We start from the raw sequence: 17,584 nt of genomic DNA, 5'->3' as shown, positions 1-17,584 counted from the left end.
AATTTATTCTTGACATTTGAGTCAATTTCTAGGATTAAAGACTCCTGATCTTTCGTCAAAAATTTCATAATTCCGCTCAAAACGATCCCAGAACAATGAATTTGCGAGACGAACAGGCCGCCATGAATCAGGTAAAACAATATGTTACATGCAATTTGATTGGTCCAATCGCTTGTAGTTAACCAATCGCTGGGCCGTTTATAATCGAGCTAAGACTTCCGCAACAAATAATGCCTTCAGTGATCTGATTAGTTGAAGCTTTCATACACGTCCAATCGCAGGGCTGTTTACAAACGGAAAACGGAGAGACTGTTCGGGAGAGCTCGTGAAAACTTGACGATAAGGTACCTGACCGCCCCTAAAATTTTCTCAACGGATTTAGACGATTCACAAAAATGATCAATTTAAGAAATAAAACGGCGGATTTCCGCGGATCCGCGGAAAATTGCCATGTATGATAGCTGCATGAATAAACACTAGCTGGAGAGAGCTTAAAAGGCCTCGAAACCTTTGCTCCATCACTGGCGCTGAATCCCCAGTGCTCCTGTTAAACCCAGCGACTCCGGGCGCGCGATCACCGCGAGCGTAGAACACACTTTGCTGTGTCGCAGAGACCACTTGCAGTCGCAAGCTCCAAAGCGTTACGGCGATAACTCTTGTGATTCCTTTTTAATTACCCAGTTCAAACATCTCCGACACCCGTGCCCGTATCGCACGCCTCTCAAAACGCGTACCATATTTGGAGGTGATAAAATGGAATCATAAAAATAAATCAAACGGAATACGACAAAGTGCTTTCAGACGGTGCCTTAATCCTTCCAAGTAATATCACCGTATTCAGACATAACATGGCAGGAATGGCACTGGAAAAAGAAAAAGGCAGCCTGGTATTTAAAGGTTTGCGTCCGGGTTGCCGTGGCGTGTAGATCAGCCGCTGGGACGCAAGTTAATTGCCCCCTTACTCAAATGCCACCCCCTTCACGCAGAGTGCAGATAGGGAAGCAGAGGCATCAAATTAAAAGCTTTGTGTTCCGCCTCTCGGAAAATGCCAAATTGTGCATAGGGGAATCCAAGAAGGGCTTATTTAGAAAGTGTCAGAAAAGTGGGAGCTCACACGTGAATTAGCCCCTTCAAACGGTGTGAAAAGGAGGCCGCGTGGAGTAACGTGCTCACTGCTTGAGCGACATAGCACCTCAAACCTACAAACAGTAGTTCTAGATGTTGTATTTCGTCAGAAAACCCGAGGTCCTTTCAGCTACCGAGTGTTGTTTCATTCAAAAGCATCCATTTGAAAATATACAATTCTTAGCAGGCGGATACATTTTAATGACGAGACCAGGATGCCAAATATTTCCAATTCACCTTCACCCGGAATTGTTAAGGCATGAAAAAATGAAAAAGGCTCGAATTCACGATCAGCTTTTAAATTGCATTTCATTTTTGTCGAGTAGAGCGTTAAGGGCTTGTTTCATTCAAGATACGGAATTCATCAACCCAAAGCCTGAGTTGTTTAGAATTTCAGATTAATTTTCAATGACATTTTCATATCGCTATGACCTTATTAATCTTGTCAGGCGCTTTATTCCATTGGCGTTTTTTTGGACACGTCAGGTCTTTACGTCGAATCAAAGTATTTTGCTTGTGAATCAAACTTGACGTTAAAGTCTGTAAACCAGGGTCAAAGGCGACCAAAATGTATCACTTCCTCCGAACAGACAGCTTTTCAAAATGCCCCAAGGATAAATTGAGGAGGAGTTAGCAGTTTCCTTTTCGAGCCTCGCTAATATTTGCAGTTTGGAAGGGGGGGCTGGTTCTGTGTCATGCAAATGATCGACACCTTGCTTCCTTCCCTGTCGGGTTTTCAGCCCAATGGTGAGAGGAGCGACTATGATGTCAACATGAGCAAGTGGCAAAATGGCCGCCCCCCCCGCCCCCCTGAGATGGCTCAAAACGGGTGAATGTTGCCGCTTAATTCATATTCATGACAAATAGTTGAACATATTGCAAAACTATGGACTTGATTTCTCCTTTCAAAAAAAAATTCGGGACCAGGTGGCTCACAAAGGATTTCGTGGCTGGATTTTTAAATGTAATGGCATGACGACGCTCACGGAATCTCATGTGTTCATTTCATGCAAATGGAAAACCAGGCGTGAGTCGCGTACTTGTCGATGAATCCCATTTTCCTAAACCAACAACATCGGATTTGATGGCGCTAACATGACAACACAAGCGGGAGCGCATGAATAAAAAGGTTATTTCCTAAAGTATCGCCAAAGCATGATTCAGAATGACAGAAATAACCCGGCCTCCCTCCAATTCCGTCAGCTACCACTTCAATTATTCAAGTTCAACCGCGGAGAGAAGTGGCCCACTTTCAACAGGATATCAACAGATGCCACAAACACAACCAGCCGCTACAAAAGGCAGTGAGGGCATTTTCGCCTCCGCTCTTCACAAGCCCTTGATTACATCTTGCGAGGGTCAAGAAGCAACGGCAACGCAGGCCTCGGTCACTTGACATCGACACTTTCAATTCCAGCACACGCGAAAGGCGTATTTATTTTACGTGGAGGCGGTATCTTGAAAAAAATCCGGCGATGGCACCTCCCTACGTCGTGAAAATTCAGGCTTCTGATGGTTGTCAGTGAATTTAGATGCTAAAGTCATCAAAACAAAAAATGGAATGATCTCGATCCTGTTTTATTAAATACAGATTAAAGAGCAAAAGGTTCGTCTGACGCCCTGTAACGATGTAAAGCAAAATAGTATGCAAAAAGGGGAGGTCATTTCGCATAAGCGTGAGTAGTTTTCAGCGGGGTTGGGGCTTAAACTGTGCGACCAAATGTGAGCGGCGCATGCTGTGCTAGCAGTCAACGGGGGTGGTCTTGATCAGAGCCAAAGTTAAGCGTCCAGGCTGGGCCATCTGGGAGCTGACGCCACTGACTGGTACAAATCATGCCCACGGAAAGAGGACAACCGCCGCTGAGATGACATTTTAAAATAGGAATTGAAAGATATTCCTTAATGATGCCTCGGGGGAAATTCAAGTGTAGCAGTAGCATGATAATAATAATCATAATAATAACACATTGAACAAACAAATACAATATTCCTGTTTTTATAAATATAAGAAAACATCGGAAAGATTTTCCACGCCAACGCATTTTAAAGTTATTTCCTGCATTGGCTGTTAATAAAATGGAGATATTTTAGTGTCGCACTGACCTCGCTTGTCGAAAGAATGCGTCAGGTCATCCTCCTTGATGTCCGTGTGCCCTCCGTAGCCGATGCCAACGCCGTAGTCCTCCTGGATCAACCCGTCGCTCACTTTGTCGTGCAGCTGATTGGGGGTGGAGTTCAGCGAGCGTACCGCCGGGTCGTCCTCGTCGCCGTCGTAATCGTCGAGGATGGGCGTCTCTCGGATGGGCACGCCGATGACGGAGCTGCCGTGCTGGTGCGCGCTCCGCGAGCCTCGGTAGCTGTCGCGGCCCTGGGGGCCGAGCAGTACCGAGGGGATGTAGTGAATCTCGTGGGTGGCCTCCGTGCTGGCGCTCTTCTGGGGGATCCTGCGACGCTTGCACCATCGGTGGCGGGTGTACAGGACCAGGGTGAAGAGGAGAATAAGCAGGAGCAGGGCAATCAGGCCTCCCTGAGGAAACAGATCAGCAATGTATCCAAATCGAAAGGTGATATATTTTTGGAACGCCAGAGAAAACGCAGAGTCAGCAGTTTAGTGGGTGCATGGAGAGAAAAAAAAAAAAAAAGCCCGTGTGGTGTGCAATGTCGTGCACATGCTACTGACTGTGCATGGGCACATACGGAAGGGAATTGGAAATAAAAACCCGCATGGGGAGGTAGTTCCTACCAACATTTAAAAATTGAATCTTCATGAGGAAAGACAAGAACAGCTCCCTTCCCACTCCCAACTCATGCCTGCGTGGATGTCCATAAATCACGCTACGCCGATAGGGAAGGCGGCCCTCGGACGACTGATGGCGCGGACAAACGCGTTCATTAATCTCCCCGTGGATGGCAGCTTTGCACACAACTACCCTCCAAGTCACACTTGGATATGTTTCGAAGAGCGACAACAACATGTTTGCGTGGCCACAGCACATGCATGCATACTAATGAAGTGACAGAAAAAAAAAATTGTCACAGTAAACACACACACACAAAAAAAAAAACCAAACAAACATCAAACCAAAACAAGTCGTTTGTACTTTGAGTGAGACACAGCGCTTGCTTGCCACGGTTTAATTTTAGCTGTCATTCTGTCTGAGAGCAGATGAGTAATGAGCTTTGTGCTCCCTCATAACTTACTTGCAGCGCAATTTCCTGTTCAGCCTTCGATTCATTTCTTTACTTTACTTTCATTACAGGATGAATACGGTCCACATTTGTTCTTCCGCGACTCCATTCGAACAGAAAGTCAAATTAAGGGGACGGCTGTTGGCTTCGCTCATCTTCCAAGCCCCCCCAGTTTGAAAGAGAAGTCACGTATTTTTTTTTTTTTAAATCAACTTGATTTACATCTTGAAATAAACAGAAGATGTTCGTTTAAGATTGACAACAATCGAGGGCTAAAATCGTGCCAGAGGTGTCCTTGCTGATGGCGCAAAATGACTGCATGAAACTAAGATGCCAAGGGCTAGAATTTCTTTTCACTGATTTACATATCAGTATTGACAACACGAGTGTGATTGGTTTGTTTGCTGATTCGGAATAGCACAAAAAAAAAAAAACAACCTCTCTCGAAAAGGGGCATTCTCTGTTCCGCTCTTATGGTGCAACGTAATCCGAAAGTGCACGCAAGTGACTAATCTACTTTAATGCAGCCGTGAAAACATAATTGCCGTCAATAATCGTATGAGAACCACGTCTCGGCGATAAATATAAAACAATCCAATGAAAAACTAAGCACGGCCACGCTGCTCAAACTGGTTCATCATCTGGCGTGTGTCACCTTGAAATGTTCTACTTTTCTAAATCGGTCGGTACGGTCGTGCGCCATCCCAAATGATGAGGCAGAAATGGTCATCACCGATTGGGTAGAACAGGACATCTCCAGCCGCAATATCTATTGCTTCTTCACATTGTGCCGTCCTTCATGTGCCCCGCGGAGATGAATTTTCCTGCAGCTGCGTTTGGCAACGGCGGTAAGCGATCGATGTGTTGATAGAACACCAGAAGAGGAAGCGGCAGGACAGCTCCTCGCAAACGCTCTTGTCAAACTTTAATTCACACCGTGGGACCACATTGCTTTGTTGCCGAGGAGCCGCCAGTCAACAAGCGACGGCAGAGCAGCGTCGACGGTCGCACCGTGCCTGCCGTCTCTGCGTGAGAAAGTAAAAACTGCAGAATGTGGGGTGAATCACCAGCAAATCCTACCGAAAATATCCACAGTGTAAATGAACCGAAAATACAACAGGCCCCAAGTTGTGTAAAACATCAGAGGGTTCAATTCTGCTTCTTCTTGGGGTGTTTTCGGACATTTCTTGAAGATGCTAGCCACTAATGCTGCAGTCGCGGGCCACATTGGAGTTACGTCGTCCCTCGGAGGACCGAATAAATGTTTATGTCATCATTTACTTGACCGCAATGACCGAAATCACTGAAGTCGACTAACTGGTTGTTGTTTGCTCAGTTATTGTTCAGGTGAGTGTAAACGGGGTAACGGAATTATTGCAAAATTTGAACATTATTGATTCTACATGACAATTTTAGCAAGGCTCATGGGAGGTGACACACATGATTTGCTTTTGCGGGCCACATGAAATGACGTGGCGGGCCGGATCTGGCCCCCGGGCCTTGACTTTGACACCTGTGCTCAAGGCAGAGAAGGTGATGATGTAGGCCGAAATAGGAGGCGGGGGGAGACACTAAATGTTGATTTGAAATCTGAATCAAGCAGTGATCATTTTGTGAATCTTAATGCCAAATTGTCACAATACAAAAAAAAAAAAAAAATGCAAATTAGGATTGTTCACCGGTAGCTGTTGATTTTTATTTATTTTTTTCCCCCTCCGCCACCCCAAAAGCAATCACGGTTCTCTCAAACCCTCTTAACTCCATAATGGGTTGGAATTTTAATGCTCAAATATTGATTCTCCCCATGCCCTTTCTTAATTGACCCTTTGTCACCGCCGGAGAAAACTTGACTTTTATATGCGTAGCCGTGATATTCCCTCATGATCCAAATGCTGCGATTTATGCAGCAACGCGCGTCGAAACAGAGCACAACGCGCTGTTGTTTGGTCACCATCTGGCCACAATGGAGACTCGCCGCCAGCGTCTGCCCTCCTGTTTTAGAGGGAAATTGACTGGCATCGCTACATCCACCGAGGAGGTTTCGTCGATTTCTTGTTTTTTTTTGTTCTTAGTTGCACTTTCCGAGCACACGTTTCTTATGGCTGCTTCTGTTTTCTCAAGGATCAAGGAAGACGTCCAATCTTGTCCTGGGGGGGATGAAACTGCAACTGATTCGAACAGAGTTTGTTGCATTTATTTAGAATCTTTCGGGGGCCAAACCAGACGGTAGTGCAGTGTATAAATATGGATGTGGATGCGCCATGTGATTGACTGGCGAGCGGTGCAGGGTGCAGTTTACCAATAGCCAGCTGGGATATGCTACAGGCATTGCGCTGACGGTAAACACGATCAAGAAAGGATCACACCGTCTAGACTATGTTTGAATGAAGGAGACTTCCAGTCCTGTGGCATTAACGTGAATTGAATTTGTACATAAGTTGGAATGGTAAATTATGCTAAAACAGGTGCTATGTAGTAGTAGTTATGTCGTCGTAGTTCATGACTAATCTTGTATGAAAAACACTTATAGACCCCAAATATCAAGAAATCGGATTAGAAAAACATAAAAAGGTCAACTCAATATATATTTTTTTTTTTTTTTTCAATGGGTCAAATGTCCCTTTATTGAGGTGAGTCAGGCCACATGCAATATATTTTAAGATTCAAAACAAAACGTGCTTTCCATCAAAAGACCAACAAAACTAAGATGTCAATTCCACTTTGACGTGTATTTTTTGGAGGGTATAATACAGTCACAGACATGTTACGAAAACAACCGGAAGCTGTTGTAAGTGATAAACAGAATAAGGCTCCTTTAGGACTTCAGTCAAGCTGGGTATGACAAAAAATTTAGCAAGCAGGCTGTGTGACAGGAACTTGGTACAGCACCAAAAGACTCACTCGACAAATTGTCCATCCGTCCAGCCATAATCCGAAGCACTTTCACCCGAAAGCTAAATATGTCATCCTGAATATATACACAACCTTTCCTTTTTTTTTTTTCTTTTCTTCAGCTTTAAACCTGTTCCGCCAGGACCCTCACAGAGGTATGCTGGAGTGACAGGTGCCTCGGCGTCTGCTCTCTTCTCTGTGTCCAACCGCAATGACAAGCTCTGGCACTCTGGCCGAGTGTTTCCACTCTGCCAAATCACCTTGGGGAAAAGCAAGGCCGTCCATCAATCCGGCATCACGTGATCCCATTTCGCCAATTTGTTCAGCTGTTAGAAGGCGGAATGCAAACCAAAAAGAAAGGCTCTGGCGTAGATTGATGTATTACATCGGTATTTGTAAGGTAAAGTGTCTTAATGGAAGTGAAGCGATCGATCGGCGAGGCCATGCAAATCACCGGAGAAATTACACTGAGCAAAAATGCGGCGCACGAGCCCCAAATTGTGCCGCAACAGAAAAACTGAACGTAAACCCGATCCATCGACTGTGATTTTAGTCATTGTTAAATATGCCAACTTTAAAATTGGATTGAGAACACGCGGTAAGACTGGGAGAATGTTAGCATGCTTTGCTAGGTGCTTCTGCTTTGGTTAGCACAACCAAAAAGACAAAAAAAATTGGCTGATTTTAGGATTAAGGTCAAGGCTCGTCCTAGTCGTCCTTGTTTGTCGATATGTGCCCTGACTTTTGACCGTTCCGGGGTGTACATCTCCACCAAAGTAGGCTTGTCTTAAGCTTGAAGTGCACCACCACATGAGCAGCACCGGGAGGGGACTCCAATGCCCACAAAACGTACGACTGACACCACCTTGCGCTTGGGACATTATTTTCATATTGCACTAACTGCCGGCGCGCTCGTCGGTGACATTTCACAGAAAGCTGTGATTAGAAGGGCAAAGTCAATATTTATAGCGGTGTCACAAAGGGCCAATGCTCCAGCATGTTGATAACAAGGCAATAAGAGAGCCTGGACAATGAGCCCCTTGGGGTGACTTTGATTGAGAAAAAGAAAAGGGCAGCGTTTGTTATTGCAACGATACCAAATCCGGAGAATGAAGGAATACACACACCTCAAAAGGTGTTTGCGCAACGGCACACGCGATTAGCAATTTGAATTTGTGACAGATCTCCTTTGTGGTGACTTTGAGAGTGATTTATATAATTGGCTCTGCTTTTTGTTTGTGATCCGCAGGCTGCTCTGGGCGACGCCACGCTGGGCTGACCTTTAAGCGTGAGCTCATCCATGTAAGGGCAGCTGAAACTGCTTGTTAGAGTCCGAACACTTTCGTTTGAAGTTGCCATGGGAAATTTAGCAAAGTTGTCAGCTACACGTGATCAAGATCATGTATTTCTACTCGGTGAAGCAGCATGTTGCTCATCGCTTTGCAATTCTGTCATCGATATATGGAAAGGAAGGAATGGCCTATAAATACAACCCAGTTTCCACAGATGATGATTTAACATTTTAATGCTGATTCTATTTTTATGCGGTACTTTTTTTTTTTTTTCTACTCTCAATCTCCTCACAGGTAGACGTTGTTGTATCTACTGTGCAAAGAAGCACGCACATAAACTGGTTTTTAGTGACTCCCTATTTTCAAACTGACGGAACCAATCCGAGGTAAAATAGAGCCGAGCTACTACCAAGCGGCGTATAAAAACAAATGGACATTTTTCTCTCTCGGTAATGAGGTAAACAAAAAATGATGGTGCTTTTGTTTCGCTCCGTGCAACGGGTTGACACGGGTCGGAACGAGGCCTCCAACCCCAAATGAAAGAGCACAGATGTTCCCATTTGGCAACTGGCACCTCACTGTTTGCTCGTCGTGCACATCTGCCGTCCTTAGCATATACAGTCGGGGAGGGGAAAACAAGTTTTGAATCGACATTCTTTGCAAATTTATAGCAAGATTATTATTATATTTTTTTTAATTGCTGCTCTATTAGGGCGTGCTTGAATAAAGGCAATAAATGAGATGAATTGATCGTGAGACGAAACACAGAATAACTTCCTCACCCATTATGCATTTTGTTTTAAAGCAATCAATCAATCAATCAATCAATCAATCAATCAATCAATCAATCAATCAATCAATCAATCAATCAATGTCAGTTCAAGTATCATTATTTCCTCAATACAAAGTTGACCAATCTTGATTGAGCCAAGGCACATCATATTCATGAGAAAAATCTCACGGCACACCGCCAAGACGTAACATTTCACCCTAAAAAAATTCATATGATGAAAATATAATGAGCTCATTTTATTTTATTGCCCAAAATTACGGTGTGGAATTCAGGCCTCTTTAATTGAGGACACACTTGGGAATCTTAACCAATAATTTCCAGGCCAATTAAGTGAAAAATAATTTCAAACGTGTATGCCATGGCACAGTGGTCGGGAATTACTGCTGTAATAGGCAGCATGAACCAATTGGCCGGTCGTGTCATTCATCTGCCGAAAAAAATATCGTGTCACCTTCCTTTTCTCCATCAAGTAAAAACAGCTTGTAACTACATTTTTTTTTTGTTTTGTTTTAAGTTCATATTAATAACGCAAGGACATTTAAGAGTAAATTTCTGCATTTTAACTCCGTTACTAACCAAAACAGCTGCAGCTGATTTAACTTATTCAATCAAAGACAGACCCTCAAACAGTGTCAAGAACATCAAAACAAAATATGAAATCCTTGAACATGTGGAAGTCCAAAACAACGTTGCTATTGATGAGCAAAACAACAAAACATTCAGTTTCAATAAATAAAAGGAAGCGTTCATCTAAAAATGAAACCAACAGAACTCTGTCAATTAAAATTTTCAACGTCCTTGTCAAATAAGGCAGAGGTTTAAAAATGGTGGCGAGATAGCTCAGCCAAGTCTTAATAAAAAAAAAAATACATCTTGAACACACTATTGTGACTTCAGGGTGCAGAAATGTGGGATAAGCTTTGACAGTCCTCGGGGACAAGCTGATACAGCAGCAATAGCATCCATTTAATACCTGACCCATTTTCAGTCTGTTCCTCTGTGAAAGCGTATCCCTCCAATATTTGTATTTGTAAGAGTGCGGAAGGAGTCAAATACAATGTGCACATCTTGACAAGCAAACAGCGGTGCCTCTACTTGTGCTGCATATTCTTCATGACGTCACCTCTTTTCTAATTCAAGCGAGCTATTGAAAAGCGCGGCGGGTGGAGGGGGTCAAAACAGTCTAATAGGTTTAGATTTAGTAAACACAGCGGAAGAAAGTCAAGGACTCTGTTACCACTTCACAACGTGTCCTTCCTTTCCAGAATATAAACACAAATAAAGGACCATGCACTATTAAACCCGGTACACTCAAGAGAGCGTATCTCTGTCTGCCAAGTTAGCAAGTTACTTTTGGCACTTCACTGTCCAGTTTGTCATTGTGGGGGTAAGGCAGGGCCTTCGTTATACATGTCTCTCTTCTGCCCCCCTCCCCACCACAGGAGCCGAGCCGCTGCCACAGCGGCACAGTCCTTGAAGCCATATCAGAGGACCAAACCGTGTGTGGGGTGCCTTCTTAACTCGGCGATGGCAGCGGCTACGAATGCTGGGATGCGTGCCAGTGAGCATCTGCGGGATGTACAGTAGTTCCACCTCCCTCGCCACCCCCGTTTTCACCTATTAAGTCCAAGCAGAAAAACAGAACGCCGAGAATATCGTGATCGATGCCCATGCTGTCGTTCAGAGTGAGGTGAACAGTGCTTCTGGAACGACACGCGTGTCCTCCTTGTGGACTAATGAAGGAAATTAGGCTTTCGCTGCTGCCCCAAGTGTACTGTTGCCCTCATATCAATGCTCAGTGGGAGGGGAAAATACCTGCGCTGTGAAATGACACAGCTGCTGCATAGAAAGGCCGGCGGGCTCATTACAATACGCATTTTCCAAACAAAGCTTAGTTCTCATCCAAATTGTAGGTTCTTTCCCATCAAAACAAAATTAAAGGCGAGTCCTGCCACCCAACGCACATTGCATAAAGGAGGCGCATATTTCAGGCCTTGCAGGTCGAAAATTGGACATCGTGAGAACATCTGCTCGCGGCTATGTTTATATTGAGGAAATCCCAGTCAATTCGGAAAGCGGTGGAAATGACATGCGATAATCAGCAAAAATATGGAGGCACTTCATGTCACGTGTCAACACGAGAAATGAAAGCGGGGCTGTTACTCCGACGCGTTTCGAGGCTCCGCGATGAGAGGACAAGTCGTCTTTTCCTGAAAAGCCCCTGCGAGTTCCAAAAGGAACCCAAGTAGAAGGCGCAATGAGGCACATTATTCGGCGTCGCAGTAGATGAGACGGCCACTGTAATGTCACACGTTGTATTGAGGAAAAGAGCACAGTAAGTGCTGCTTTGCATTCAAGACAACCAAATGGGCTACTTTCATCAATTGATCACATTTGAGATCTTAAAAAGACACCTTGCAAACTAGTAGAAGAAGTGCATTTTGGGAGGAATTTCTTGATTTAAGGCGCAATGAGGCACATTATTCGGCGTCGCAGTAGATGAGACGGCCACTGTAATGTCACACGTTGTATTGAGGAAAAGAGCACAGTAAGTGCTGCTTTGCATTCAAGTCAACCAAATGGGCTACTTTCATCAATTCATCACATTTGAGATCTTAAAAAGACACCTTGCAAAACATGTAGTAGTAGAGGAAGCGCATTTTGGGAGGAATTTCTTGATTGAATGTATCTATTTTTTGGGGAAAGGCATGTCCAAACGCAAAATGTTTTGACTTGCGTCGCCGACCTGTCAAATATAATCAGGACGGCAAATTTCCTTTCCACGAGTGACGGATAACAAAGCCGTTGATTTTTTTTTCTTTTTTTTTGTACAGAGCGATTGGGGTCGGTACTACCGAGCACTGATTCACGTCAAACCAAAAGGTACCATGTTGCTGTCCCGAAGTGCGTATTTCTAATTGCGCAGCAGTGAAAGAGTTTGCAATTTTCCAGATTTTCGTTGTTGGCCCCTTCAGTGCACGTGTTGTAGATTTCACGAACACCAAAGCAGCTGGCAGCGATCATCACGAGTGGACCAACCGTAACCGCTGTGAACGTTGACGAGATATCGGCGAGAATCGTGCTAGCTAAATGAAGGTGACGGCTTTTGAGGGCCATCACTCAAAGCAAAAAGCCTCCGCCGCGAGCGGGTGATTAAAGCCAATAGCAAGTTAACAAGCGCGAGTGAGATTGATGGCATAAACAATCGCGCGCCATCGTCGCGGAGTCTTAACGAGAGCTGCAAAAACTTTAATCGTAAGCCATATAACGCTACTTAGGCAGTATAAATAATGAGCCCGCCACGGCATTCAAAGTAAAAGAGCAATAGTTCTCGCGCATATGACATCCACGAAACAGCACTGATCGATTGCCTCGTAATGGAAATTGCACTGAAGTGATGGTAAAATCAATGTTTGTGTTGCTATGACGAAACCTTTTTTTTTTCATTTAAGATTTTTCAGCGACTTTGGCGCAAAATAATTCACATATTTCCTCTGATGGTAATTTAAACTCTAGTCAAAGGACGGGAGTGGAAAAATTGACGATTAATGACCGTATTTTCCGCACGATAAGGCACACCTAAAAGCATTAAATTTTCTCAAAAGCCTTTTATATGGCTCAATATTCTGATTTCTTGGACGTGTTTTAAATGTTCTGTAAAGCGCTTTGTTACGGCTGCAGCGGTTGTGAAAGCGCAACATAAATCAAGCTGGATTGTACTGAATTGTATTCCCTTTAGCGTAGCTTCATTTAGCGAATGCATAACGCAACCGTAGCCACTATTGTGGCTTCTATTCTATGTAGCTTGTCATGCGGTGCGCCCTATATATATATCTTTAAAATAGGCCATTCATTGAAGGCGTGGCTTATACTCAGAAGCGCCTTATCGTGCAGAAAATACGGTAATCTTTTGACGTCAAATCCAAATGTTTTCAGTATACAGTACAGTAAAAAATAAAGGAACGGTGGTTTCGTTGTTCCAATACGTTTGGAGGGGAGCATAGTCATGAAGCAGCAAACTTTTTTATCCTGACAAAGACATTGTTGAAGAAAATATTCATTATATGTCAAAGCTAAAAGCTGCTAATTGGCATACCAAGCCACTGACTTCATCCACTTAACCCCAGTGCCTCAAAAAAAATGAAAGCTTCCCTCGAACAAAGACCATTTATAACGTGCTATATTAGAACAATGAGCGCAAATCGCATGTCCAATAATTCTTCATCCCGAAGCTTTGGTGTCAGACTGAAGCAAAGGGGCCAGCGTGCACTTTTAATTAAACGTATGGCGCAATAAACCGCCTGTGTACAGAGGTGACTGAAACAATTAAAACTCGGAGCAATTAAAAAAGTAGCGCGCCCAACATTCATCTCTTCAGTCCGCCGATTCCACAGTTTCCCTCTTCCTCGATGACCGGATGGTCATACATCACCCGTGACTGTTTAATTATAAGAAGGCCATTTCAGCCGTGCTTGGCTGAGAATAGTCTCTCGGCCCGACATTCTGAGTACGCTCAGAAGTAAAACACGACCGCGGGCTGATGGCCAGCTGGAGCGAATGAGCCGGGATGATTTCAAAACGTCGATGTTGCTTTTGTTCAGGGCTGGGTAACGGAAAGCTCGTTTGTCCGAGAGTAAAGGTTGCACCGGTGCACCTTTGGGATGGAGGCCGGTCTTTGCTTGCCCTGATCAAAGTGCAGATATAACTTGGTTGCGGAGTTGTACGGACTGCTTGTGGATATGATTAATCCCACGAATTGCATTACGCGTTCTTCTGCGCTCTCTGTCCATGCGTGAAATGACTCAAATTTTATAAATCATCTCCTCCATTTACAAAGAAATGAAATGAGGTATCGAATGCAAACCTGTCAATTATGCAACGTCACTGCGGTGCTCTGCACATCCTTCAAATTACGACAGCGGTTCAGACAAAAAGAAATACATGCTGAACAAATTGACAACTGATGATTGCTCAGAAATGTGAACTGGCATGCTGGGTTTCACAAGAAAAAAAGATATATTCCCAGAGACATGCTTCTAAATCTTGTAGAAAGTCTTCCCTGAAGAGTGGAAAATTGCAAAGCTTCAAAAGGAGGAGAACCGGCTTCATATTTTCTTCCATTTCTACACCCCGGACAGAACATCAACCCGACCAGGGGAGCGATGTTCCGCCAAGGGCCGTGCTAAATGTCGAAGCAAACTGGATTCAGATTTTGTCATCGTTATTATTCTTAAGTCAAAGAAATCACCACTCCTAAGACTTTCTTCTACCTCATTTCTGGAGGCATGTTCATCCTCGTGGCACCAAGAAGGGAACGTGGGACATTGAAAAAATTGCATCCCAGGGACTATTTTAAAAGTCCATTTTGCGAAACCAGTTTCCTTGAAATTCCCTGTCTTTGATTTGAAATTAAAGTGGTTCTGTTTACGTGACAAAGAAAATGCTCTGGCAACGGAGCGGAACATTTCATGCAGCAGCGTGTTCAATTTCTGGCCAGTACAGCCGGTGTGGCTGATAAAATATGGCTGGGTTGTGATAGGAAGGGGACCTGGCATAAATATTGTCCCAAACAAATTGCGTGCGACTCGCTATGGCGACCCTCGAATGAAACGAGCCAAAGGTGACAAAAACATGACACAGACATTTGGTAATGACTATCAGGAAAGACGCTGTACGATGTTAGCTTGTTAGCTGCCACAGTCCAACAGAAGGAATATTTGCATCAAACTCTCCATGACGCTGTGAACGCAGAACTGCGTTGATTTTCTGGAAAGTTGGCTCAGCAGAGAAAGCTTATCGACTATCCTGAACCCCAACAATCTTACAAATCAGCTTTACAGGTGTGCCAGGAATGAAGGAACTGAGGAAATAAAAAGGAGTAATTCAAAGTCCTGGACCTCTAGAAGGAATCTTTCAGGAGGGGAAGCCTGTTCCAGAGTGAGAGAATTCCATCGCAGGAACGGGGGCTGAAAGCCATTGAAGAATCAGACAAAGGGAGTCGGAATGCTAAAGTGTGGCTGTTTGGCCTCGCAGCCCCAAGGTGTCCTCTGGCTATTCGAGTGAACATCATTATGTCTGCTACTGTCACTTCAGGGCCAGGCTGCAAGGTGAGGACTCTATTCTTCTTGACGCAGTCAACTGCCAGTCAAGCAATCTTTCTCCCAAACTCTCTCCCTTCACTCCCACCTTCCTCCTGTTTCCTCAATCACACTTGGTCCCGCCCCGACTTGTCACGCTTACAAAGCCAGCCGGAACAAGTGACAACATAGCGTGCCGTCAGGTAGCAGGTTGTGACAATTTGATTTTGTGCTTGAGCTGTGACCGAAAAGGGCGGTGCCACGACAGTTGATCAGGACAATCAATGATTTAATGGTTGAGTAAAATCCGAACGCCGCCGTCATATTTCAAAATGAAATGATTTGATATGATGTATTTTTTTTTAGACAGTCCAGGCCACAGGAAGCTTAATTTCTTAGTTGTCTTTGTCTTACTATGAGTAGTAGTGCGAGTAGCATCATTATCATGATTATTATTATAATTATCATCATTTTCCTGAAATGTGACAAGGGGTCTGAAAATACTGTTTGGCTTTAATCTTGATGAGGAAGCACAATTGGTTTTTTAAGACTTGGGGCCCCTAGTTGTCATGTCATCGCTTTGCCACAAACCTCGGTGGAGACTTGCGGAAAGAATGGTGGTTCATTTGAATGAGACAGAACCATCCCCTCAAAAACGATGAAAAAAATTAATAATTGAGGTATTTGGAACTCTGGGGGGGGCACACATGATTGTCCTCTGAATTAAAAAAAAAAAAAAAAACATTCAAAATATAAAAGTGCACCACAGGCAGTGAATAATGGTGAAGTCAAATCCATCATTCCAGAATTCAGTTTTTGCACCAAAAACTACAGAACCCCCAAAATTCTTACGTCATTTCACGTACAATTTTTTTCCAAAACTTTAATCACTCGAATATCCAGACAAGAACATTTTCCATCATCGTAAAACCAGATAGTATTGACTAAGATTATCTTTCTCTTAATTCAATTGTGTGTGTTGCTTCATGGTAATTCCTTTCAACGTGAGAAAAAAAAAAAAAAAACAGTCGCAGTAATAACTCCTACTCATGCTACTTACCATAACCGAGATGTGCAGCAGATGCATGTGTTCGTGCGTGATGTGCACCGGCTCCCGCGCGGAGGCCTGCGTGGTCTGGGCCACCGCCTCCGACTCCGTCATGGACACGTGGAAGTAAAGCGTCCCGTTCTCCAGCCACTGCTGCTTCCAGTGCACCTGGGAGATGTCTTCCCCCCTCCCGGACATCTCTGCAAGGCGAGAGAGTACATAAGAAAAAAAACAAAAGTGAGGCGTTGAGAAACTGACATTTAGAGGTGCCCGAGGGTAGTCTTGTGATGTGACGTGGGCTTTCCTCACGCTACCTTCCAACTCGAAAACATCATCGCGTCAGCAGATGAAGCTTTGAATAAGCTGATTTGAACTGTCAGAACGCTGGATGAGGAGGAATTATCGCCCGACGTCGCCACGCGCGAAATCTACACGGTGAAATAGACGCCGTAGTCGGTTTTAGTCGGAGATTTGTCTATGTTTCAGTAAATCAAAAAGTGGCTCAAGCATTTCGCATTTCTCTTCATATCGCATCAGATGTTGTTGTCGTCGGTTAGAAGAATATCCCCTCATGGGAAGACAATGGCCATATCAAGCGCAATTAATTGGCTGTCTGCGGCAGTTGCAGGCATGTCATCTCTGCGGCGGTGTCGCGGCCTTATCCGCATTAATCACTGTGCAATTGAAGTCGGGATAAAAAAAAAATGCATTCGCTTCGGGCCTGCGTCTGCCGATTACGCACGCGCCAACAAAGGACTAGAACCTTTCGGAGGCGATTGTTGAAATCAAGACACACTTGTAAACGTCACTGTCAAAAGCAGTCGCGTGTCGCAATTTAGGCCTGGTCTGTTTTGACACTGATCAGGAAAAGACATGTCCACGAAAAAGAAAGAAAGAAAGAAATCTGATAGTGATATGAGGGCATTCTGACAAAGCTTTCACCAAAACGTTGACTTTGCGGGTGTTGAAACTTGAATTTGGGCTTGGTTAGGACTGAAAGATGACACACAGTGAGCTCTGCTACTGAACCTTGACATTTTGACCTGCGGAATTCATGATGCCAGATCATGAATAAAGTCGCTGTATCCCAGATCTCAGACCCGCATCCAAAATCCACGTTTGCGAACCATTTACCATTTAACCAATGATGCCCAAATCAGCTAGAATG

General features: G+C 44.2%; 1 protein-coding gene across 3 annotated transcripts in view; it reads right to left on the bottom strand.

Moving 5' to 3' along the window:
- astn2 (astrotactin 2) overlaps window positions 1-17,584 on the bottom strand; it is a 158,886-nt gene that overhangs the window by 115,646 nt on the left and 25,656 nt on the right. For all 3 annotated transcript variants that reach the window (XM_019881725.1, XM_019881727.1, XM_019881726.1), the window contains exons 2-3: window positions 16,429-16,616; window positions 3,229-3,652 (exon numbers count right to left, since the gene is read on the bottom strand). In XM_019881725.1, the coding sequence (XP_019737284.1) occupies window positions 3,229-3,652; window positions 16,429-16,616 (612 nt within the window). The remainder of the gene's footprint in view (window positions 1-3,228; window positions 3,653-16,428; window positions 16,617-17,584) is intronic.

This window comes from Hippocampus comes, unplaced genomic scaffold, assembly GCF_001891065.2.
Source record: "Hippocampus comes isolate QL1 unplaced genomic scaffold, H_comes_QL1_v1.1 scaffold523, whole genome shotgun sequence".
Lineage (NCBI taxonomy): Eukaryota > Metazoa > Chordata > Actinopteri > Syngnathiformes > Syngnathidae > Hippocampus > Hippocampus comes.
Note: the sequence above shows the minus strand (reverse complement) of the source record. Positions and strands in the feature narration are given on the sequence as shown.